Source organism: Patiria miniata, unplaced genomic scaffold, assembly GCF_015706575.1.
Source record: "Patiria miniata isolate m_02_andy unplaced genomic scaffold, ASM1570657v1 HiC_scaffold_7, whole genome shotgun sequence".
Taxonomy (NCBI): domain Eukaryota; kingdom Metazoa; phylum Echinodermata; class Asteroidea; order Valvatida; family Asterinidae; genus Patiria; species Patiria miniata.
Window position 1 is genome coordinate 41309905 of NW_024037074.1, and position 25228 is coordinate 41335132.

Here is a 25228-nt window from a genome sequence, read left to right on the forward strand (position 1 = left end):
TTTCTGTCTCACTGTCCCCACAGTATAGGTCTGTGATCTCACCATGCCCTTTCTATAAATTCGACGGGTATTTTTCTCTCTCCGAATGTTTAATATTTAATAACCTACTTTTTTTCTATTTTGGGACAGCGGTGTAACTGGAGTTAAGCTGCTGGGGGGGGGGGGGGGGGGGGCTCTGTGGGTGCACCAATTTTTCGGGGGGGGGCACTGAGGACATGCATCTATATTGTTTGTATGCAATTCGAGATTTCACGTGGGGGAGAGGAACAGACCTCCGCTGGGGGGGGGGGGGGCACGAGCCCCCCTTGCCCCCCCCCCTCCCCCTCCCCCTCCCCGTGGTTACGAGTTACGCCTGCAACCCTTCGAAAAAAAAATATTTTGGGCAACATTCGCGCCTCTAACTTACCAAAACATCCACACGAATAGTTGAATACGTGGGTCGATATTTCTCAGTAGATGTGTCATTCAAAGGTGAGTATTTTTTTTCCGTTGCCACATAAACTAGCAATATCAACACAATTTCATATAGTTTTCGAGGTGAAACTCTCGGTAGAGCAACTTTAGGAGTTGCAGTCTAGAGGGCGGCACCAGTGTGCGCACCCTTTGCGCGCGTCTGTTCGAACTCATGTTCTTAATTTCAGAGCGCGATAAAAAAAAAAACCTTGATCGTTCGGGAAAAAACCGTGATGGATGCCAAATAACTAAGTCAATGATGATGAACCATCGCAGAAATAAGACCCAAAAGCTGCCCAAGCATTTGTACCCCGTTGGCGGCTACACGAAGCGGATCGACCAGTACGGGGCGGTACCAGCGGCCGTCTTGGCTGAGGAACGCCGTCTACAGCAGCTAGAGCACCGTATCGAGAGGGGCAGGCGATGGCATCTAGCGCAGTGCGAAAGGGAGGAAAGGAAAGCGGCCCGGCATCTCCATGAGTTGAATGAGGCAAAAGGACGGAAAGTGTGGGCCTGTCTACCGGCTGTGACACACAGCGAGTACCTGTACGGTGGATGTTTGGCTGTGAGGGTGCAGGATGGGCAGGATGGACTGGAACGTGGGAAAGGTAGCTAAAGACATGTCGTAAAGGTGTTTTCTTCACCTCCAAATCAAAGACAATAATACTCCTAGCCTAGCCCCTGTGAACTCGCTAAACGCACTAAAAAAAAAGTCGTAATGCAATTAGGCCCTATTTGCAATCCAATGAAGAAGGCGTCCAACCTGGGCTACTTCTAGGCATAGAATATCTGTTTAATTCAAAATAAATCATTAACAATCTGTACATCTGTTTTCTCTTTTCTCAAATGTTTCAGAGGTTTAAAACTTAGAACTGTATTATGCAGCGAATTCAGACAAAAAGGCTCTGAATAGGCCTATCTTTTTGAAAGGAAATTAAGGTTAAAACCAAATCACTGCTTTTGGTAAAAGGTTTCGGTAAAAGGTTTTCGTCTTCAATATTAACAAAACCTGCACTCTGTATATGTTGCTATGGTGTAAGTGATCCCTGTTACTGTAAGTGATGCTAACTGTAGTTTGCATCGTCCCAAATATAGCTGGGATGATGCCATGATTGGGGTGTAACAACTATACCAACATTGCTTCCAAACAGATGCTGTAGACGGTCACCTTCGGCCACAGGCTGCAACTTGCCACCGAACCCAAGCAAAGACAGACCTTCCAAAGCTCTTGATCGACAGCCACAGACCAAAGAAGAAGACACCCGTCAGGAAACCGCGCAGATCACGGTTTCGGGTTCATGGTTGCCACCTCCAAAGATGGTAAGGGGATGCTGTTGGGGGTAAAAGCACGGAGGCAGCTTTCCTGTCTGTTTCGATCAAGGGTAATTTGGAGCTCCGAGAAATTAGGAAGAGTTGTAGTCAAGTCGCCACAAGTCAATCACAAGTCATCAGATAACATCACAAAGTCAATCAGATTTCCATCAGGTCAGTCAAAGTTTCATCACAAATCAATCACAATCACAAGTCAATCACAAGTCAATCACACGTCCGTTACCAGTCAATTACAAGTCAATTCCAAGTCAATCCCAAGTCAATCACAAGTCAATCACACGTGAATCCCAAGTCAATCCCAAGTCAAGCACAAGTCAATCACAAGTCAATCCCAAGTCAATCACAAGTCAATCACAAGTAAATCCCAAGTCAATCACAAGTCAATCACAAGTAAATCCCAAGTCAATCACAAGTCAATCCATCACCGGTCAATCACCAGTCAATCACCAGTCAATCACAAGTCAATTCCAAGTCAATTCCAAGTCAATCACAAGTCAATCACAAGTCAATCACAAGTCAATCACAAAATATCACAGTCGAGTCAATCACAAGTTGATCGAGTGACAAACTAGTCAAATGAATTGTAACAAAGGTATTTCTCATAACCTTACTTCAACTTGTGATTGACTTGAGTTAAGCTTGCGATTGACTACTTAACAATTTTGGTAATGTGTCTCAGTACTGACTACTAAACAAAAATTATAGCTTGATAACTTGCACTTCCATTAATAATGACTAAAACGACACTGACAACACTATAATCATTGATGCCATGATATGAATGAAAGGAAAATGGAAAAAAATTGCTATCACCATCTTTATTTTTAACAATGGACATTGTCTTGTTTACCGGTGCAAGATATGTATGTAAATACTCTGTGTTCTTATTGGTCTGTTCAGTTTTGAAAACTAACAATGTCAAAATGAGTTCAATTTTCAATTCTTTCTGAACACAACAAAGACAAAGACAATTAAAAAATGTTTATTGGTGATTCTAATTCAGATTTTATATCAAAATGAATTTGTTTTTGCTTCTTTTAAACAAAAAACAAGATCCTGAGAAGCACATTTTCAGTAACAGCATACTGATATTAATAATTTCGTAATACAAATCATTAATACAAGGGTTCAATTTCATGATTCGAAAACAAAATATGGGATTTCTGAGGGGAAAAAAGGTTATATAAAAATAAATTATTGCTATGGTATTTACAAATTAAAATAAAATGTGACACCCATTTTAGACTGAAATTCTAGAGCCAGGCCCAATCAACTCCAAAGATTTCCATTTGGAACATAAACAGATCGAGGTTTTAATTAATATGTAAATAATGAATGGTTTATGAGTGCAATGGTAAGAATAATTTCATGAGGTGGCAGATGGAATGTTCCATTCCATGAGGCGAAGCCGAGTGGAATGGAACATTCCATGTGTCACCGCATGAAAATATTCTTTGCATTGCACGAATGTGAAACATTCTCTGTTTTTTTTTACAACGCCTGAATAAGTTATCATATTCTGATCGGTTACTCTGTAAACTGATACCATGAATTCATCAAGGTAATCGGAGTTATCCGAGCCGGGTGACAGTGCAAACTATAGTGTAACCGTGCAGTGGAAGTTCTATTTACTGTGGAATGGAACTTTTCTTTTTGCTGTGAAGCCGCGCCATGCGTTGGGACGAATAATTCAATGACATGTGATCAACGACCCACCAATCAGACGATTGGGAATTTATTCAGCTGTTGTATAATAAAAGTTGTTCCATTCTTGATGCTATAAGAGTTGTAGATTTGTTTTTCTTTTTAATACTGGTTTTCCCTTTCCTTGTACTTTACCTCCTGTTTTACTTTTTCTCACCATCATGGTTGTCCCCAAATTGTACAGCAGTGCCATTCGTGTTTAAATAAAACGCTACTTTATCTCCTGCCACGGTGACAGAAGATTTACTCGTTACATTTTGTGAAGTGCCTAAATTACAAAGCTGCTTGTGAAAGATATCTGCTCCTCACACAAACTACATCTGGCAAGAAGAACCATAATACAGCTTGGATTGATTTAATTTAGCCAATTTTCTGTGTAGTGTGTAAATTTGTAAACAAAAACTAAAATTCTGCACAACACACCGTCAAATTTGGCCGTGGCCCTTTCTGATTGCTACATACACAAAATGTTTCTGTGAGTGGATACAAATTTAAAACTTATGCTGAGCTTGACTAAATACATTTAATACAGAGATGCTATTAAAATACTAAACAATTTCTTGATTAAAAATAGCCATTATTGCACAGTCGGTCAATACCAGTGTCTTTCCAGTGGGTACTTTGCAACACCTTTTTTTATTGTAATTACTACATGTTGACTCTGACATGTTGCAATTTTTCGGTTCAATTTCAAGTTTGCACCCTCTTATTGATGCCATGGAGTTTCTACCTGTATGTCTACTTTCAAGTTAACAAGTACCAAGCGGCACAACCTACGGCGGCCGGGTAACGTGTGAAGACGACTTTAATATGGCACCGTCCGTGCACCCGAATGGAGCGTGATCTAATATGCCAAAATATGCAAATTAGACACATGCGCATCAGGGTTTTGAAAACCGGTCTTCGAATGCAAAGCTGTAATACTTGAGTTGTATGAATACAATATATGGCCAAGTAAAGTGTCCACCAACCCACCCACCCACCCACCCACCCACCCACCAACCAACCTAAGCAGCTCAAGCTCACAGTTGTTTCACATGGCCGTGGGAAAAATATGACAAGGTTTTAAGAGCAGGAAAGGCAAAAATATATACAGTGCTCTTCACTTCAATTTTCCTGAGAACTGGAAGTCCAAACATCAAGAAGAACACAGAACCTACACGGGACAATTTAAAAAATTAAAAACTCACACTCAATGAAGTGCACTTCTTGCATCAGTTATTTTCTTCAATTGAGTAACACCATAGTTTAAGCTTCTCTAAAGGTTCGGACACCAACGAACAAGAGGAACCCCATCCATCTGTAAGGAACCTCCTCCGGACTGCCTCCAGTAACTCCGCCCATCTCTTTACCAGACTGGCTTCCACAGTTTTGGGCACGAGACTCGTTAGGGCTTCTGCGAAGAGCAGAATCCTGCAGCAGTCTGTGCACTGTGCCTCCCACTCCCCTGCACTCAGGTACGGGGAGGCTGGCAAACAGACCTGAAGGCGTTCCTCTAGTCTTGATGCTAGGTCTAGTATCCCGTCCTGCGCAGATTGCCGGAGCTGATGCACAGTGCTAGGAGACAGTCTCAGTGGGATGGATGGGGAAAGGAAATCCTCTCCTATGAGAAGAGTGGGTTCGTTTAAACTGGTTCCCTGGCTAGCATCCTGGTTCCAATCTGAAGTGGGGACCCCGCCCCTGCCCTGCCCGCCATCTTGAATTGCATGCAGCTGAGATCCGTCTCCTAAACCAGAGGTCTTCTTTTCGTCACAAACTCCAACATGTGCTGGGTTGGTCTCAGACCAACCAGCCTCTCCTTGTAGAGAATGTTCCTGCTCTGTTTTTGAGATCTCAGAGCAAGAATCTTTCCCTGACTGTTTCATTGCGATGCTCTGATTGGAAGTGTCTCCAGAACAGGGCTGTGGTTTGTTGACTACCTGCGCTACAGCATCGAGTTGATTCCTGATGATCTTGGCCAGGTGAACGCCCTCAAAGGTTGTGTTGGCCTCTCCTTGGTCAAACAGTCTCTCGTCCTGAGGAAAAAGAGTGGCAGGATTTTTTGAGCGACTTTTACAAGAGAAATTGGTCAAGTGTAAGCATTGGTGAACCTCAAACTGTAACTTTATAAAGTAACACCAAAAGAATGCAAGTAAGTTCTTAGCACTGATTCGCCAAATTTCTCAACATTATCAATTATACATAGCTTTGTACATACAGTTATGTACAGATGCATATATGCGAACTTTTCAAAAATGTGCCGCTGATACTTAAAGCTATAGTCCATCATTTGTAATTAGTGCATTTTGTTCGTTTGAAGCAACAAAAGTGTTCAAAATCTAATGAAGGATACTGAACAACTTACTTGATGAAGTTTCAGCTCAGCTTCAGCTTCATATTCCGAGAAAAACAGCATTCTAGGATCTCAATTTAAAATCAAAAGTTGCTAAATCATGTTTCGAATTGTTTTGAATTGCAGCTTTACGCGATGTCGCGCACTGATCCGACGAATTATAGCAACCGCGCGCGCCTGTGCGTCGTTCCAATCCTTGTGCGCGCTGCGCCGAATAACAAAACGAACAACTAATTTAAATTTTCCTACAGTGCTTCTTAAGAAGCACCGTTGGAAATGCCTTCTTTCGTTGATTTCTTCAAAATGAGAGCTTGCCAGAAAGGATAATTTCACAGGGAGTTTAGTCCCCTTACTATCTTTCAACCAGTATGTTTTTCAACAATAATTACGCCAGTTACTTTTTTGGATAGCTGCAAATGATGGACTCGGGCTTTAAAGCTAGAGTAGATAATTTGCAGCTATCCAAAAAGTAACTGACCAAATTATTGTTAAAAAGTTTACTAGGTTTAAAGATAGTAAGGGGACTAAACTCCCTGTGAAATTATTCTTTCTGGCATGCTATCATTTTGAAGAAAATAATAAAAGAATACAATTTTCAAAGATGTGTCAAGTGACGCATTTTTTGGAAATTTCCGCTAGTAGTTGGTTTGTAATTTGTCAAATCCGTGAATGGGTGTGCAAAAACGTTGACACGACGCACACGCGCGTGCAGTTGCTATTATTTGTCAGTTCAGTGTGTGACATCCTGTAGCTGCAATCGGCTAAATGAGAACGTTTTCTGGACGCTGATTTGGGGCGCAATTCCAAACATGACTTTGCGACTTTTGAATTAAAACCGAGATCCTAGAATATTGTTTTCTCAGAATATACAGCATTCACAGAGCCAAAACTTCCTCAGATTATTTATTAAGCACTCGTCTTTAGATTTTGAGCCCTTTTTTGCATCAAACAAAAAAAATCACAAATTGACAAATGATCTACCGTACCCTACAAAGACAACTATGTATAGCATCCTAAAAAAAGATAGAAGCGGGCAATTCCAGTGCTATGTAATGTCTGTGACAGCTTTTCAGAGCACAGTGAATAATCTAAAAATGTATTTTATAATCTTATTCATGTACATCCATCATCTAGTAAATGCCCAGGTGATTATAGATAAGGTGTTTGGATCATTTCTCTGAATCATTAATTAAATATCATTGTTCACTGGCTCCGTTCATGGACATTACACTTCCCTTCATAATGCTGGAAATTGCCCATGTACAGCTGAGTGCCACTGCCGGCATGTGGCATGCTCAAGTGCATATCACTTCAAAGGCACAACAGATTTGTCCGCACGGAGATATAAATTGGTCCTGCATATTATTGATGTCCCCTAATGTGGCGCACCCCTAACATGGCGCAGTTTGATTTTTGCCTCTAGTGCCTTGCTAGCGTAGAAAATTTACCTCAAATTTCACATTAAGGGAAATTTCAGCAAGCTGGAAACATTCCTGTTCGTAAACCTTTTAATTTATCTATGTGTTACACAGTTCAGAGAGAAATTGTACCAATGCACGCATTTCCCATTTAAGTTTGAAGTGTGCAGTAAACCCTTTTAAAATGTGCTCAAAAATAAGAAAATAATCTTTCTAAATAATGTTTTAAATAATGTTTATCAGAATTTGTCAACTTTAAAGAAATTTGTAGATGTTCGCTTGGGAATTTCTGAGATTTGTTCAAGTGCGCCACGTTAGGGAACACTCAACCAATTTTGTGCCCAATTTCTGGATGCTATAGTTTGTTAATTTTGGACTAAATTTCATGACAATAAAATTGTTCATGAGGGTTCAACAGCAAGCATTCTTATTGGTAATAGTACCAGTATTTATAAACTGAATGAATTTGAAGCTTGACAGCAAAGAAGTTTGGCAACACTGCGTGAGGAAAGTTGGGGGGAAACGTTGACGTGCACAACGTTACGGGACACCACTATACACCGTGCCATATTAGCATGCATAATTGGACATCATCTGCATAGTATACAAATATTGAATGCTTCGAGTGGTGTAGTAAAACTAGCCTCCCGAGGTGATCCATGGACATTCTATTTTCCCGAGGCGAAGCCGAGGGAAAATAGAATGCTCCATGGATCACCGAGGGAGGCTAGTTTTACTTCACCACGAGATAAAGCATTCAATATTTGTTTTATAACACTTCACCCACAGATTCTGCTTGATTTTAACATTTTAAATTATTTAAATCTGAACACTGTTGAAAAAAACTTCAATTTCAATACAAAATTGGTGGAAAATGTATTTCTCTCTTCCAAACTACCCCTTCACGAAATGTTTGAACCCAAGTCTGCGGCGCGCTCTCTTTGGAACAATACGCGCTACGCACAACGTGCACACCAGCATCCATTTGCACACAAATACCACGCCGTGGAAATAGTACTTTGGTTGCTAATGGTATAGTACTTTGGTTGCTACGGGTATAGTACTTTTGGCCGTGCACAGAAAGATAGCAAAATTAGAAAGTAACATGTGACTCGCTCTCGGCCAATCAAGACACAGAATCTGTGGGTGAGGTGTTATAAAGCTATCTATAGTTCTTGCAGAGATCCTATAGCTTACCAGTGCCTCCTCGTTGAGATCAGAGCTAGTTTCTTCCAGACCACCGACGCCCCACTCCATGAGAGTCTGTAGGCACTTTGTTGGGCATCTGTCAACGAATACGGATGTGAGGAGCTGTACACCCAGATATAGGCCTAGGGATGGCTGGGCGTCCATGTAATACAGGTCTGATGTCAAAGAAAACAAGAACAGATGAGAACTAATGTAATTTGGTTTGGTTTGTTATATTCTTTACTTATTTATCAATTTATGTTTAAGAGATTTCAATAATAATAATCATAATAATAAGTACTTATAAAGTGCATGTATCCACCAGCATTGGTGCTCAAGCCGCTACATCAATATTACCCTGCTCATTGGGCCAATGAAACATTCCAAATACCATCTCAGCTCCCTGGGGAGTATACAGCTCGATGTTGCCATTTCGGCACAAAGCAGCTAAAATCAACACAATAACCATCTCTGCCCTCACAGGTACCCATTTACTCCTGGGTGGGGAGAAGCAATGAGTGACAAAGTGCCTTGCCCAAGGGCACACACACCATAACCCCAGGCTGGACTCGAACCCACCACCTGCAGAATTACCCGCAGACCACGACGAGAACAGATGGCCAGACAAACATAATAACTTGAACTTCTATTAGACAGCTCCATTCCACCAGAATAGAAATACGTTCAGTACGTTCTTTAATCCAAGTTTTTTTAATTATAATTCAGGAGGTCATTTTGGGGATAAATGTAAATGATCGGATATGTCTTGAAGACAACATTGTGGCTTATTTATGAGCCCTTACCACTGGACTGGTTGACGATAGCTGCCACTTTTTTAATGCAAGACATCGCTCCTTGCTGAACCTGAAGATCATCATCCTGTATCAGTCTCATCACAACCCCCCAAAGCGTAAATGGAATACTCCCTAAAACAAAATAAAATCAATCAAGTAGTGAACTGGGGTGCTATAAAGACCCAATATTTCTGGGACATAGTAATATATCACAATGAGTGAAGCAATTTAATAACTTCTTCAAAAATATTACACATTGCAAAAACGTAATTTTTTTTACAGATATGAACTTTTTACTTGATGGATATATAACAATAGGGATTAGAAACATGCAGCACTGTAACTTTCCAACTGAAAGCATTATACTTGGTCATCAATAACATCAAATAATACAGGGTGCTTCAAAATAAAGGAAATCCACTTTTGACAGCAGTTTTCACCTATTTCACCTATTTTTACCTAAACTTTTGATTAGTAGAGCTATTAAAGTACTGGCCTTTAAAGAGGTTGTGGAATGCTGAAAGTCGTTTTGTTTTTTATACTTTTTTTATTGTAGAGTAGACCCATATATATCAAAATGTTTATAAACTGAAATTCATCAAGTAATTTGTTGGTCGGCGAGCGCATAATTGAAATCAACAGTCGTCGGGTTCTTCGTAAAATGAGAAAAATTGTGACGTAATAAACAGGACTCGTTTATACTACGCTGCATCGGGAGTCCTGTTTATTACGTCACGATTTACTATGTTTTGTTTGCTGCCCCCAACGACGACTTTTACACAAATTGCACATTCGGGTCGAAACAGGACCTGAAAAACAGCTCTCAAAAGTACCTTTTGTACTCATTTCATGACAGACTCAATAGTCGTTTTTATTCATCACACCTTAGGCTAGACATACCCGAAAAATGACGGAAATGTCTTCAAGCATTCCACAACCTCTTTAATGCATGAGTGACGAAAAAATTGCCGCTTGTTGTTTCTGAGCTATGGTAGTTTCAACATTTCATGTGAAAAACATGTTTGTCCATGGACTCAGAGATATACTCTCAACACGAAATGCACCAATGAATGTTTGAACATTACCATTTGAAAAGAACGTGCTAACAATGAAACCCATTTTAACATTTGAAAGGGTAACCACCGTTACATTTGATTGTTATGTAATGTTATGCAACAATGAACTTAAGCCTACAGCTCCTTGGGTAGATGATCTTAACACTGACATGATAATCGGACAGCCTCAATAAAAGTTACCAGGTCAAAACATTTTGTTGGCAAGGTTTCTATTATTTGTGAACTACAAAAGTGTCCAATCGAATAATACTTGGACAAGACTGATTTAGGTGACTTGTATTCAAATTAGCATAATATCACTATTCTTGCGACTTTTACTACGTTTTTTTCACCATGCATGGTTAAAGGCCTATTACTTTACTACGCGAAGGAACAAGTGAAATAAGTAAACAAAGTAGATAAAAATTGCTGTCAAAAGTGGATTTCCTCTATTTTGAACCATCGTGTAAAGTGGGTTTTTTTAAATATGAGATTAAAAATATAACATAACCAACATTTGATAGAGTTGCGTTAAAATGGAGTTCCTATATAGACAATTATCATGTTGCAGCCAATTGGATTTTTCCCATTCAAATCAACAAAACAAAAGCTAAATTGGAAGGAAAAATAGTCTGGTTCCTTTTGGCACAAAAAACACATTATCATTCAGTACTTTTATTGGATATAGGGAACATGACTGAAATGGTGGCAGCATGATAAAGGTCTAGGACCTTTCTTAGGCAACCCGTGGCTGGCAAACTATGGTGGGCCAATGTTGCAAAATACAATAACAGTTATTAATGTTTCCAAACATATCACTAGATTGTTGAAAATAAAAGAAAAAACAAAATGCTACTAATGACAAAATAAAAACGCCTGTTCCTTACACTATGAGGGTGTTAATATGCAAGTTTTGGCAAAATCTGTCTATACTTCAAGCCATTTGCAAATACTTTTTTTTGAATGAAACATTTCTCCATGTTATCCAGCTACAAATGCACAAACATAAGCGCTCCAATCTGAAGGGGGACACCAGTAAAAGAAAACAGTACCTTAATTAAAGGTGTTTAATTTGTTTAATTAGAGACAAACTGAGGCAAAAACTTTATTTTTTTCTGAACAAAACCTACCTAAACATGCAGAGGAGTCTACCAGAGTTACCGTGGCCAGCGTGCCAATGGCTTTCACTACAGTGAGACGTGATTGGACAGTTTGATCAGCCTGACTACACTGATCCAGAAGAAGTGACCAATCACAGAGCAGTTTGTATTCCAACTCCACATTGCCAGGCTAAATTGAAAAAAAAAAAAATGTATATCAGTCACTTATAGAGATCATTTCTGTCATTTAATCCATCCGGCTTTACATTCAATTCTTTCTATCCGGTTCGTTAGTGTGACGTCACCTCCAGCACTCTCTGCACGATTGGAACTGGAAGTTAACGCAGTTCGAGAGTTTGCAGCCAATGGGCGCTAGTAATCAGTGGTGCGTGCGCGTGTATGACGTTTTTACTAACGAGCCGGATGGTAATAACTCTTGATCGAAGAACTTGTATAAAATTAACAAGATAATACTTATTTCTGAGTTCACAAAGTGGCAAAACATATTTACAAGAACACTGAATAAAAAAAACAACATTAAATGTTTATATCAATGCAAACTATAATAAGATATTTCAGGGATGTTGTCAAGTCCATCACAAGTCCAGACACAAGTAATTCGCGAGTCTATTCACAAGTCCAGTTGCAAGAAACAATGGATGAACAATAACAAAAGGAATGCCTTTTGTCAAAGCTCATTTGAATAGCTTGTGAGTTGAATTGGGACTGGAGGACTTGTGATGGACTTGCAGGGACTTGTGATGGACTTGACTACATCCCTGAGATATTCACAAGAGATTTATCATTGTGAGGTCATTACATGATCCTTAGCGTACCTCTGCTGAATGTAATTCGGAGTGGATTGTTGGCACCAAGCAGGTCATGAATTGTATAACAGAGCTCATCACGTCTCCTCTGCCAAAACAAAGAAAAAGAACAAAACTTGAAACGTCCTTGGCATGAAAACATCTTCAGGTAGTTGGGTTGACAGAGTACTTTCCTTTGCTCTCCACTTTGCCGAACGGGGTTCGAATCTTAACCACGCCAAAGAGTAGATTGGGTTTTTGGTCCCTTCCTGATTTGGTAGGTTTTCCATAGAATTTTCTGCCAACCTCTAATACTGAAAATCGTTCGTCAATGCAACAAGGTCATAACTCCATTCGGCAACAAATTCGTATCTCGCGCGAATACGCTTCATGCAACAAGGCCGTATATTGACATTCATTGACTTTGTGTGTACATCCGGGTTATTTTAAGTGAGATACGACCTTTGACATTCTGAGACTCGCGTTTCACGTACAGCCCATTTTAGGAGATACAACCTTGTTGCATGGACTCGATGAAATATCTTCACCTTCCCTCTCTAAGTTGAAGGCTTGCGCGGTATTGAATTTTGAGACTCCATGGTATATCATCATAATAATGTGGTATTACCTATTTCAAGATCACTTCTGGGCGGACTATTACATCATCAAACTAAAGTTAGCCATGTTCTGATGGGGAAACTGCAAACAGGCGACATTGGCAGAATTTCAAAGGCCCTGCTAGATGACTAGAAAGCAAAAAGTATTGGTTACATGTCTAGCTCAACTTTTCATTTTTGTCTAGATACCATGAATGCAAGAGTCTCAACACTCATTCATACAGGTAGCATTAGCCTTTTAGAAGACCTTTTGTTGTTTTTTTCCCAATTTTATTTTTACTGATTTATTTACATTATGTAATTAGAAAATCTCAAATCTGTTAGTGAGCACATAACATTAATTGTCCACATTCACTCAGTTGCTTGGTCCGGGTACACAATTTTGTAATACTGAATGTTTTTTTTTCAACAACTAAATCTGACATGAAAAACTTTTTAGAAAAGCTTGCCCAAAGGATTTCATTCATATTTTTGTAACAAACTAAAAATTGCTCATGGCAATGAACATCTTTTGACTGGAAACTTTTAGAGTCGATAATTATTTTTTTAGACACTTCTGGTTTGAGCAACTCTATGACAACAAGGAAAAGCTTCAAATAGAGAGAACTCATCATCAAACACCACGTTAATACCTCTGCTGGGGCAAAGTGGCCACATCCATCGCTGCTTGGAAACACTCCGTGCAGGTCATGTGACGTTCAGGTTGTTGCCATGGAAACTGGGAAGTCATGGGGTGGTAGCTTAGAAGCTCATAAACCTGTGTGGAAAATGCAGGGCACGACACATACCATTAACAACTTGAACTGACTATCACAAAATTACATAATATTTCTATTTTCCAAAATGATCTCATAGTATTACAGACAAGGATAGGAGACATGCGACATTGACAATTTTAAGTTCCAATGAAAAAAACACAGTGGACCGGACAGGGACTTGCAGCTGCATCAAGTTCAGCAGCGCATCGAGATTGTTGGCCGGGACTAGTGATGACCACCGCAGCGCAAATTGCACCATCGGATTGAAAGAGAGAGAGAAAAAAAACACAGGCAGACACAGAAAAAGGCGAATACTCAGATACCTACTTATTAGCATAAACGCAAAAATACTTTGGCTTGCCCAATATGTACTTGGTACTTTGTTGGTTCTTCTCCTAAATAGGGGAGTTTTAACAGGAGGCCAGACATGCATTATGTACTCAAATGTTTGAAGTGTGAATCATACATTTGCAGTTCTCAAATTGTATATTTTTGTATTGATTTTTGTATCACCTTCTAGAAACAACTAGATGTTCTTTTAAGAATATCATTCCATGGAGAACATTTATTTAGAATATAATTCCATGATGCCCTTGCATAATTCAAATCTATATATCTGTGTACGTTTTGCATGCAATACTCTGGTATGGTTGCACATTAATTGTGACAGCAACAAAAAAAGCGACTTCAACAAAAGTCTTTTGCAAGCTAACTGTAAGATTTCACTGTTGTGTTCTAATATGTGTTCTATGGCTCACCTTACTGAGGCAATCTTCGTGCTCCTCCTCTGTTACCATAGCAACCAGCTTCTGAAACAGTTTACCCGATGATGTTATGATCGACTCCGAGGGGTGGCCGCTGCTGCTCTCGATCATGTGACTCAAGGTCAGATGCCTGACCTCGTACAACGACGAACAGAGAAGACTGATCAGAATGGCGCCAGGCGGCTGCTCTGACTGGTACCCGTCACTGAATTCAGCCTGCTTGTATCCAACTGCTGAATCTGGGTCAAGTTCCAGTGAATTATTGGGAGATTGAAAGAGCATGTCTGTTCCATCAGTGTTCAGTGGATTGTCAGGTCTCATGCCAGCATCAGGAACCTCCGGAGAGGAAGAAGCATCTTGAGAAGATTCTTGAACGTATCTCTGACTCAGGCAGATGGAGGCACACGTCTTCTGCAGAGTGACCCACCCTGGCTGGTGCAAGGATCCGGTCTGGATGGCGTGATTTCGGATCAACCCCGAAGCGATCGAAGCTGTCGCTGTTTTAAGTTGCTCTAGGGACTTCTCTTTGGGGATGACGGCACTTGATAAAGAAGAGGCCTTGAAAAGGAAAGTTTCTAGGATGTCCAGGAACGCAGCCCGGGTCACACAACACTTGTTGTCACTGTACGTAAATAAAACAACTTGTTTTAACCAGGGATGCAAGTGGGTTTTTGCCCCAGGCCCTGAAAAATTTGATATGCGAAAATTGGCAAAATGCACAAACAATTGCAATACACCATAAACATGTTGCCATATCACACACGTGTACCTGTACATGTCTACTTTGAACTACAATATATGCATTCGTGTATCGAGCTAGCATGGCAATTGCTATGGGGCATGCATGCACAATTTTATTTCCCTGTGCATGCTACACAAGGATTTATTTTTTCCGGCCTGTGAAGGGATGGAATGCCTGAGTTTGTTTTTCCAAAACATGACAAAGCCTGAATTCAGGCGGTAGCCAGAAAACTGGCATCCCTGTTTTAACGTTATTTAGCGTGCTAATTAGCACAGAATTCTGAACTCTTTTACTGAGGTAATGTCTTTAGAGGATTCTGTGTACCAGATTCACCATAAGTTCCTGTACCGCCCAAAAAGCCCAATTTAAAAATTGCAGAAAAACAATTACACCTTATACTGCCAAAAACTGCCCCAGCACTGTATTATTATCATCAGGATTTATCAAGGAGTATTGTTATACCTCTTTCTTGAATACTGTATTTTCATTGGCCTAGAACGATCACATTCAGTTTATAAAAAAGTCATGGCACACTCCCTGTGGGATATCACGTACGTGATATCCCACAGGGAGTGTGCTATGACTTTGTACGTACAGTACGTACGGCACAAATGGTGTGAAACGCTTGTATCGTTGGTACCCAGGCTATTTTCACCATGATTTCACACATGAGTGGGAGCAGCGAACTAGCAGACGATCAGCCGTTTCGAGCACGCGACATGCATGTGAGTTGACGTTCGATTGTCATGATTGTTGTGTTTACTGCAGTTTGTTTTCGTGATGTTTACATCAAAATCCAAAGAATACAAGACAGAGGTATAACAAAACATTTGTTGGTGTGATGTGGGATATGACATTTTTAACACACTCGGGGCGCACCTTCGGTGTTCAAAACGTCCTATCCCACATCACAGAAGTCAACAAGTTTTAATTATAGTACAGTGTGATAATGGGTTAATTAGTCCTAGGTTAGTCACATAAAGCATGATCATCGGTCAAGTGAATATTACAAGCCTGGACCGAGCCTTGGAATGCTACACCAGTGGTATACGGTTCACATCCACGCTGAGTCTGGATTCTCTATGGGCTACGTGCACAAGTACCCCCTCAACGGTAAGAAAGGGAGAGTTGGGGGAGACCACTGGGAGAAACATTTGAACGTATTACCAACGACGCCTGATGCTCATGCGAAGATGCTTTGGCTTTGTGCGCATTTAGAATGACATTAGTTGTGCGAACTTCGCGCAATACGCGCGTGAACCAGTACGCGCACACAGTGTGTCCCTCGGGGGGCTCTCGCAAGTGGTCAAAAGCGCCCTCTCTTGTTCGTGCACGGAGCCCATTGACCTTTGTACTTACTCGGAGGCTAGCCAGACATAATCAGCACTTGATGACATGACATCTAGCAGAGACGAGCAAGTCTCCTGACTGCTTGACACTTGAATTGAGCATTCAAGAACCTCACGAATCTTAAAAAAACAAAAAGAGAAGAGTTGGAGTCTTATAAGCAAAGGCACAGAATTGACATCATTAAGGCCAGTGCATACTTCATGTATGGGCAATTCCATGGAACTATATAAACCTCAATGATTAAACTTTAAAATATCTAAACTCAAGATGAAACATCTACATTTTATTGAAATATAGCTTATCATCAACAATGTTTAACACTTCAGCTGTTACTTTTAACTGAAAATTCTTTAATCCTAACTCCCTAGCATGATTTACTAGGAACCATACCCATCCTGGCAAATTCCAACACCATATGGGAAACTGCACTCACACATTTCTTACTTTGATTTTGGAGGTGTGCCAACCCAATGTAAAAGACTGTCAGTTTAGGGGTACTGTACCCATCCTGACAGATTCCAACAAAACATGCCTTTGGGGTTTGATGGGTTGAGTTCTGTTAGGGTTAATAAGCACACAAAAAATTCTATTTGTCTGAGTACGTCCGACACCATGGTGTTTCAAGCTCATTTCTATAGCAGCAAACAGTTGATGGAATAATTTCTTTTAAAATCAATGTAGTAACTAACTGATACATTTTATCAGAGTAAAATCCACTTTAGCACACTGTTGAATTGTTCGTAATGTACATCCGACACTGTGGAGCTGCCTGTGATTGCGAAGCGAATTTGATGTCATGAAACTTTTGCTGCAAATTCTGCCGGAGTTGAGATGTATTAAAGTTTTGGGAATTAGCAGCACTTGCTGTGACTTCCCAAATTCATGTTCGCTTTCGCACAGGTATTATTGTTATTATTATTATTATTATTAATCATTTCTGGTAATGAAACCAAGGATTCCTCAAAAGCGCCCTAGGCACTGTAGCTCGCAAGCCTGAAAAAAAAACCTGTGGAGAGAAGACAATGAGAAGAAATTAGTTTTAGAGGTGGGAGGAAAACCCCAGAAGAATATTCCGGGGAAAACCCACGGAATCAGGTAGGGACTGAAAACCCAATCCACATATTGGCCCAGGCAGGATTCGAACCCGGGTCACAGCGGTGGAAGGCGAGGAAAGTACCACTACGCCAACCTGACTTCTTATCACCATACCGGTATGAACCGGTATGAACCGGTATGAATCGGCGTTTAGAGAGATCTAAGTGATCCAAAGAGTGCTTGACTAACCTGTAGAAGCACTCCATGGATGTGGTTGTGATGAGTTGGTTGGTCTAAAGTCTTGGGCAGTAGACCCAGGAGATATTTCAGCATATCCAGCTGGTGATGGGCAGGGACTAGCGGTACAAGGGCCCTGGCCGCAATGGCTCGGGTCTTGTAGACAGCACTTCTTGCACAGCTAAGAAATGAGAAGTCAAAAGAGGAAAATGAAGATGAGTTTATATATCTATTATGTGAAACAAATGCTGAAAACTGTTGCAACCTGACGCCACTTCCGTACAAAGTCTATGGAGAGTCAAGAAAATTTTCCTCACAAAATTGGAAATGTTTCTCAGTCCCAGATTCATGTCTTATCACTTTTGCAATGACTGACCTTTATTGAGATGATACAAGAAAAAAGTGGTGTCGGGTTGCAACATTTTCCCCAAATGCTTTGTTTGTTTGTTATGCATATTCAGCCGTAACAGGGCTAAAAGCCACTCAAAGTACAGAGCTACAAGAGATATAGACAGACATGTACTCAGGAAAACTGAAGGTAGGAGTTGGCATTGCTCTTGAAACAGGACAGATCATAGGTTGGAGGGAAACAAGCACCAGGCAAGTAATTCCACAGAGATGCAGCACGTGGCAAAAAAGCTATTGAAATATCCTTTTGTTCTACATCTAGGTATTGCAACAGTTTATGGATGAGAACAGGCGGAAAGTCGGGTTTCTCACTCAAACACTCTGATTGGAGGAACCAGGTTGGATAGACTAGTGGAGCTAGTCTGTTGGGGGTACCAACAGACCTAGAGTGGGAAAGTGTCTGTCATGTTCATTTTAATAGACAATGTGATCCATGGATCACACATGTTGCCTTTCATGGGGGGTCGATCCCTACATGTTTTGTGTTCATATTCATGTAGAAGCTGATCATTTTCAGTTGAAGAAATGATTGGCTCCTGGAATGTATTTGTTTCTATGAAACAATAGCATTTTTACATTTTTTCCATCATGAGTTATGACCTCAATTGACCCCTGGATGACCTTTGACATTACATCGTCAAATCAACACATCAGCAGCCCTAAATCCATGTAAGCATGTAGAAGTTATACTTTTTTTTTTTCAAACACTGAACCTAAACTTTAACATACATATGGGGATATGGGGATATGGTCATACAGAATTGAGGACTGGTAAGTGTCCCCCAAAACATTTGTTTAGAGGACACAAAAATGCCTTCAAGGCCAAAATATTTCAGCAGCACAAGACAAGTCCCAGGACCACACACTCCATGAGCTTGAGGTCAATGTTACCTGAGAACGTGGGGTACAAAATGGTCCATACTGAGTCTGGTGTGAGAGCCATCCATAGGCGATGGGTACAGCCTAGAGAGGAGCAGTAAGACTGGGAACAGACTTGGGTGCAGACGGGCAGTTCCAGACCTAGAGTACAGAAATAGGCACAGAGATTTACTGAAAAAATTAAAATATTCTACATGATTCAACTTCGCTTGATTTCATCAGGATGAAAATTCATTAAATTTTTTACTTCAAGTGATTCACATCATGAACTTGATTTCAAAATACTCATGTTTTTAGTTTAAAGCTACAGTCCATCATTTGCAGCTATCGAAAAAATAAAAAGCGTAATTATTGTTGAAAAACATACTTGGTTGAAAGATAGCGAGGGGACTAAACTCCCTGTGAAATTATTATCTCTGGCAAGCTGTCATTTTGAAGAAATCAACGAAAGAAGGCCTTTCCAAAGACTTGCATCTAAAGACTTTTGATTTGAAATGGAGATCCTGGAATGCTGTTTTTCTCGGAATATACAGCTGAAGCTGAGCTGAAACTTTATCAAGTTAGTTGTTCAGCATCCTTCTTTAGATTTTGAGCACGTTCGATGCTTCAAACGAACAAAATGCACAAATTACAAATGATGGACTGTACCTTTAAGTGAAACTTGACATACTCAAAGCAACCATATGTGAGCATATCAATCACCCAAGGTTTTGGCTGATAATTAATTTTTGCGAAGCGAATATATTCTGTAGCCAGCAAATATGTGTGCTTGTTGGCAGCTAAACCAAACATGGGTACAAGTTCCACAGGGATTAAGTTCAACTAGAGCTATGTCAGTTCATCAACCGAAAACAGGGCTTTTCCGCCTTTTCAATTGTCAAAGTAATTATGCCTTAAAGTTGAATTCCTTGTGCTCTTCAACAAAGTTTTCGCATAATAAATTTTCAACATGACTTTTTTTTTAGGGGGGGAGAGATGTTTGCAACCCCCTGAAAAACAGTTTTAGTTTTCGACTCAAACAGATTTGCTTTGCGAGCACAATGGCTGCCAGTACATACATTATCTACCGAACTTTGGAGATATATTAAAAAGTTGCAAACAAAATCACACGATGAATTCCCCATTATGTCATCATTGGGAGAAACCTCTCTTCCATTGTCTTTATATGTGCAAAGTTTCAAGTCCAATCCAGACAGTAAATAAGGCTATTCTGCAAAGTCTGTACCCAACCCGATAATGCTACAAATAACCTCAGCGTTATATGTGTAGTTCAGGCCATCACCGGTCAAATAATAAGTCAGTCACAAATAATGTCAAGGTGAATCTCACAATTTGTATGATTCTCATTAAAACCAACAGATTTCAAAATTTAAAGAGCATCCAATGCCGCCGACCTTGTGTTCACACTGGTTGCCTCCTGTAACTGCTGTAATAAGAATGGGTGGAGGGAAGGGAACCGGGCAAAGAACTCCTTCCCAGTCATGCTGCCAAAAAAAAAACATGATAGAATTTTCTAAAAATAATCTGTCAGGGCAAATATTTAGAAAGTAACTGATTCCAACCAAAACCATTCACCATTCTTGTAAAATTCTGCGTTAACCAAGTTTCCTGAAAACTGTGCGTGGAGTACACAGCATTCGATACGCAGCATGCACAAGATGTGCTGCAGTAATGTTTCCATGGCCAAATACAGATTGATTACGCATAAAACTAGTCATGCGTACTTTGCGCCACATGCACCCGAACCAGTGCATGCAGTGCTTCCTTGCACTAGGGTTCTCGAAAGCACCCATAAAGAGCCACCCACCATTCAGTTTCATTCCATACATGGGGAGTCAGGTTGGTGTAGCGGTACTTTCCTCGCCTTCCACCGCTGTGACCCGGGTTCGAATCCCACCTGGGCCAATATGTGGATTGGGTTTTCAGCCCCTGCCTGATTCCGTGGGTTTTCCCCAGAATATTCTTCTGGGCTTTTCCTCCCACCTCTAAAACTGTAACTTCTTCTCATTGTCTTCTCTCCACTGGTTTCTTCAGGCTTGCGAGCTACAGTGCCTAGGGCGCTTTTGAGGAATCCTTGGTTTAATTACCAGAAATGATTAATAATAATAATAACTCACCAGTTCCTGCGGTCATGGTCCTGTTTAGCCCGCTGAACGCCAAAGATCCTTGTCACCAGAGCACTGAACAAGAGAGTGGATGAATTCCTCACCTGGAGTTACATGTTAAAAAAAAATTGACAGCTGTCTGCAGACATCTTGGCTTCTTTTTAAGCTACTTCACAAAAGACTCATTCCTTAGAGTTTGTGTTTATTTTTATACTCTTGTATTTTTTATATTCTGTTTCATTTGATTTTTACTGATTTCATTATGGTGCTGTTCATACTGTCAATTTGTGCAATTTTCAAATTTTTAAAAATGGTTATTCATGTTTAATTTAGTTAATGATTCTGGGTGTGTGTTTTAAGACATGAATGTTTCAAAAAAAATTAATTTCAATGTATTGATGTAAAGTTGTGTTTGTTTAACTGTTTGTGATAGTATGTGCGTGGTTTACTTTTACTCGGATCCGAAACTGAAAGGTTTCCCTAAGTTAAATAAAAAATAACCAATAAACAATAAGTAGCTTGCAGAGAATCCCATATCAAACTGGGCACTGCATCACCATGTCTCACTCAGGTGAACGACCACCTCACAGAATCGTTTCGGTTTGCGGTAACACCATGTGGTAATAACTACTGTCGCTCAGTAGATATTTAGTAGATATTAAGAACTTGTCCTGCTTATTATCAACTTTCGCTAAGTAGTTTTAGGTCTGATAAGATCAGTCCTGCTTTAAGTTCTAAAAGAACTTGTCTTTGGTCTCTTGGTCACCTCACAGAAGACAGACAATACTACCTTAGGAGAACTGGAGAGACATCTATTTAATATCTCACAAAGTGTGAATTTACATCTTACTGAACTGCTGCAAGTCAAGTCAACCTACACTTGAAAAGATCAGAGAGAAACTTACAGCCCAGAGTTGAGCAGCGAAGCCAAGAATGGCTGCCTTGACTCCATCAGCTATGTACGGTATCACATCCTCACCGAGACGGGCATCCTTGAAGAGGACTCGTAGAATGTTCAAGGCATGAATCTGCGAGTGGGGAATAAAGACAAGCAACATAAAGACCTATCCAGTGACCATAATTAAAGGTAGTGGACACCATCTGCAAAAATTGTGTTTTTGCTGATTCAAGAAACAACTAGAAAGCACTCGGAGAGCGCAACCTCCGCCAAGGCTAAACAATTCCACGCCATATTGTCAGTACATCCAACACGAGGAACTTTTAGATTGATCAATCATGTTCTGAAATCAAAGAGCAGAAACACTCTGTATGAATATGTATTGTTCACTTGTTGAATTATCAAGTGCATGTAGCAGAATTAAGCCGTTTCCATAGGGTCACTGTTTACAATTAAGGGCATAAAACATAGCCACGAGGTCTCTACTCTAGGGGGACCAGTGTCGTAGTATATAATGAGTTTAACATACACGGCCTGTCACTTGCACTGTGTGCACAGTATATGGCCCTGAAACGGACAGGTCCATTATTTCGTTTTTGGCCTGTTTTCTCAGTTGTGTAATTCGAACTCCAAGGAAGTAATTAATATGCAAATACGTCATATCTCCAGAACGGGAGGGGCTATGGAGCTCTATTATACAGGGTAATAAAAAAAAAACGAAACCCAAATATTTTGCTAATGGGAACAGAAGTATAGGGCACATGTGAAATGACACCCTGGTCATGTCATTACATGCACGGTTGACTGAGCAGTGACCAATTTATGAAAGGGTCTGTTTAGAGAATCATGCCACTCTTCAATTGTGGTTTTTGTTGTGTCAATTGTCACAGAGTGAAAGGCTATGGTTGCCAATCAAGGCAGGTGGGAGAAAAAAGAGATTTCACCATGAAAAGTGGCGCAAGTAAGCATGGTTACCACCTCATAATGGTTCCTGCCACAGAATCTTTCTTTGGTTCTACATTGATATTTGTGAGCAGTTCTTGCAAAATGAGACAGTGTTTTGAGTATTATAATATATAAATTCTCCTTTTAGCACTGTTTGTCGCACTTCAATCAGATATTCCGTTGACAAGTGATGGCTCTTTTCAAGTTCGTATTTATCAACATTTATCAGTATTTTACTTTTTGACATGTATGTAAAAAAAGTAAAATACTGAGAAAAAGGCCTATAAACTTTCGAGTTCTGTATTCGTGAAAATGAAAGATGCCAATTGTTTTTCCTTATAAACACTTTTATTCCATGATTATTATACTATTTCTTTAAAATATGTATCAGACATATCAAAGATAACAAACATCAATAAATCTGAAAATCAAAAGAAAAAATAACTCCAACTCGTTATATTTTGTCGGTTTTTTTTCTTCTTCAAATTTCTCCACTATGGCCTGTGCCGAGTTCCGTCTCATTTTGCCAGAACACCTCACAAATTAGAATTCATCAGGTTCTAAATCATGTAAGCCTAAACGATGGAGTCGGACCTTTCTTGAACTCAAGACATTGCCCATTACCTGTGAAGTGATGGCATCGGTTTCTACAGAGTCAGGTAGGGCAAGATTGAGCAGAGTCTCCATAGCATGCTTGAAGCAAGCCTTCCCTTGAGTGCTGGGCTCCGAGCCAACTAGGGCCTAGAAGAAAGATCCAATACAAAAAAACAACAGCAAACAAAAATTAACTTATAGACCAATCAGAGTACCCTATCACAGTACACTCACGGGGCCCCCATCAATGGCGAAAGCATTGTGCTAGCTATTGTCCAGATAATTCGTAACGGGGGCATTTACTTTGTACAATAGCCTGCACAATGTTTTCGCCATTAAAGGGGGTGTACATGAATGTACCGTGGTAGCATGCTTGGAATGGTTTATGCAGTAAAGGGTAAAACCCAAAGAACAAAAAAGCTGTTTATATACATTGTAAACTTGGCTTGCCATACTTTAAACAAAGGCAGGATATCATTTGACATGTACCTGTATGGCAAAAGGTATACCAGCACTGCGTCGTGTAGCACACAGCATTGACTGGCTAGCAGTGATGTCAGATAGAAGGTCCTGTAACCATTGCTTGGGAAGCTGGTGTAACGAGGCCAACTCACTCCTGTAGGAGAAGGAATAAAGAAAAGGGAAAACAATTCCAATATTCATAAGATGGAATTTTTGCGTTGGGGTGATATAAATCAACTTAGGTTTTGCCCTTCATCAACGTATATACACTGTATACTCAGTGTGTTGCCTCCCGATATTAATTCCAATATTGTAAACATTATGTAAATTCAATGTAAAACTGATGGTATCCTCTCTGTGCAAAAGTACACTCTCAATGGTAAGGAAAGGGGACTTGGAAGAGACCACTTGGAATGGCATTTGATTACACACTTGTCCAATAGTGTCCAAGATTGTCTGTTTTATACCTCACCCCCAACAATCAGATGGTGTCCATCCCCACCCCTCCCCCCCCCCCAAAAGAAAACAATTTCCCAGTTACCCTCCAGTACAGATAGTCTGTCAGCAACTTTATTGTCAGGCCCCCCTCCACCATTCAAATTTGTCTGGCGACGCCCCTGACTGTGCTCATTTGGTCAAGAGAATGCTTACTTCCAAAGCCGTGTTGTCAGCATGATGAATCCTTCATAGGCCAGTTCAAAGGCTCCTCTGTGCTTGGATTCCCTCAACAACCGCAGGAAGAAATGGCCGATCTCTTCCAGCTGATGACAGGCATAACAAGAAAAATACACAATCTGTTCTCATTTCATTCCAGTGATAGTTATTTTTTTAATAACATATGGAGTTGAAAATGGCAAATTAATCAAATACTTAGGTGACATGAATTTACAAATTTCATCAGTAAAACATGACAAGTAAGAAAAGGGATGAACGATTCTTTGACAGTGAAACTAAAGAATAATGGAGGGAGAAATTGGAGATTTACGAATCCAGTTAACCTAATTTTTTTCAAACCGAACAACAGTTATCCATTTTCACTGGAATCTCCCATTAAGCTCAGCAATGCTAACAAAATGTGACGAGTGAGGTGCCATATGCAATGCCCTCCACGATAAGTGGGTGTAATTTGCATGATTCAATAACCACTGGGCCTTTATAATCAAACTTGATGTTGAAAAAAATGGGTGGGAACTCTCTGATCAGTCGAATGGGCAGGCTATTAACCAAGAAGACCACTAGCGAGTGAATGCAG

At 40.2% G+C, this 25228-nt stretch overlaps 2 protein-coding genes across 2 annotated transcripts in view; one reads left to right on the top strand and one right to left on the bottom strand.

Annotated features, from left to right (window-relative positions):
• Window positions 1–539: 539 nt before the first annotated feature.
• LOC119745184 lies at window positions 540–1777 on the top strand. Its single transcript, XM_038221408.1, has 2 exons — window positions 540–1061; window positions 1605–1777. The coding sequence occupies exons 1-2, from the start codon at window positions 626–628 to the stop codon at window positions 1775–1777; spliced, it is 609 nt and encodes a 202-aa protein (XP_038077336.1). The 5' UTR covers window positions 540–625.
• Window positions 1778–4470: 2693 nt separating this feature from the next.
• Window positions 4471–25228, bottom strand: part of LOC119745403 (thyroid adenoma-associated protein homolog) — a 42587-nt gene continuing 21829 nt past the window's right edge. Inside the window, 16 exon segments of the mRNA XM_038221725.1 lie at window positions 4471–5504; window positions 8437–8603; window positions 9231–9353; window positions 11407–11566; window positions 12213–12291; window positions 13432–13556; window positions 14316–14943; window positions 16423–16532; window positions 17698–17866; window positions 18985–19113; window positions 20367–20456; window positions 21090–21181; window positions 21983–22105; window positions 23545–23661; window positions 24004–24130; window positions 24628–24737. Coding sequence (XP_038077653.1) covers window positions 4704–5504; window positions 8437–8603; window positions 9231–9353; window positions 11407–11566; window positions 12213–12291; window positions 13432–13556; window positions 14316–14943; window positions 16423–16532; window positions 17698–17866; window positions 18985–19113; window positions 20367–20456; window positions 21090–21181; window positions 21983–22105; window positions 23545–23661; window positions 24004–24130; window positions 24628–24737 — 3150 coding nt within the window. The 3' untranslated portion in view covers window positions 4471–4703.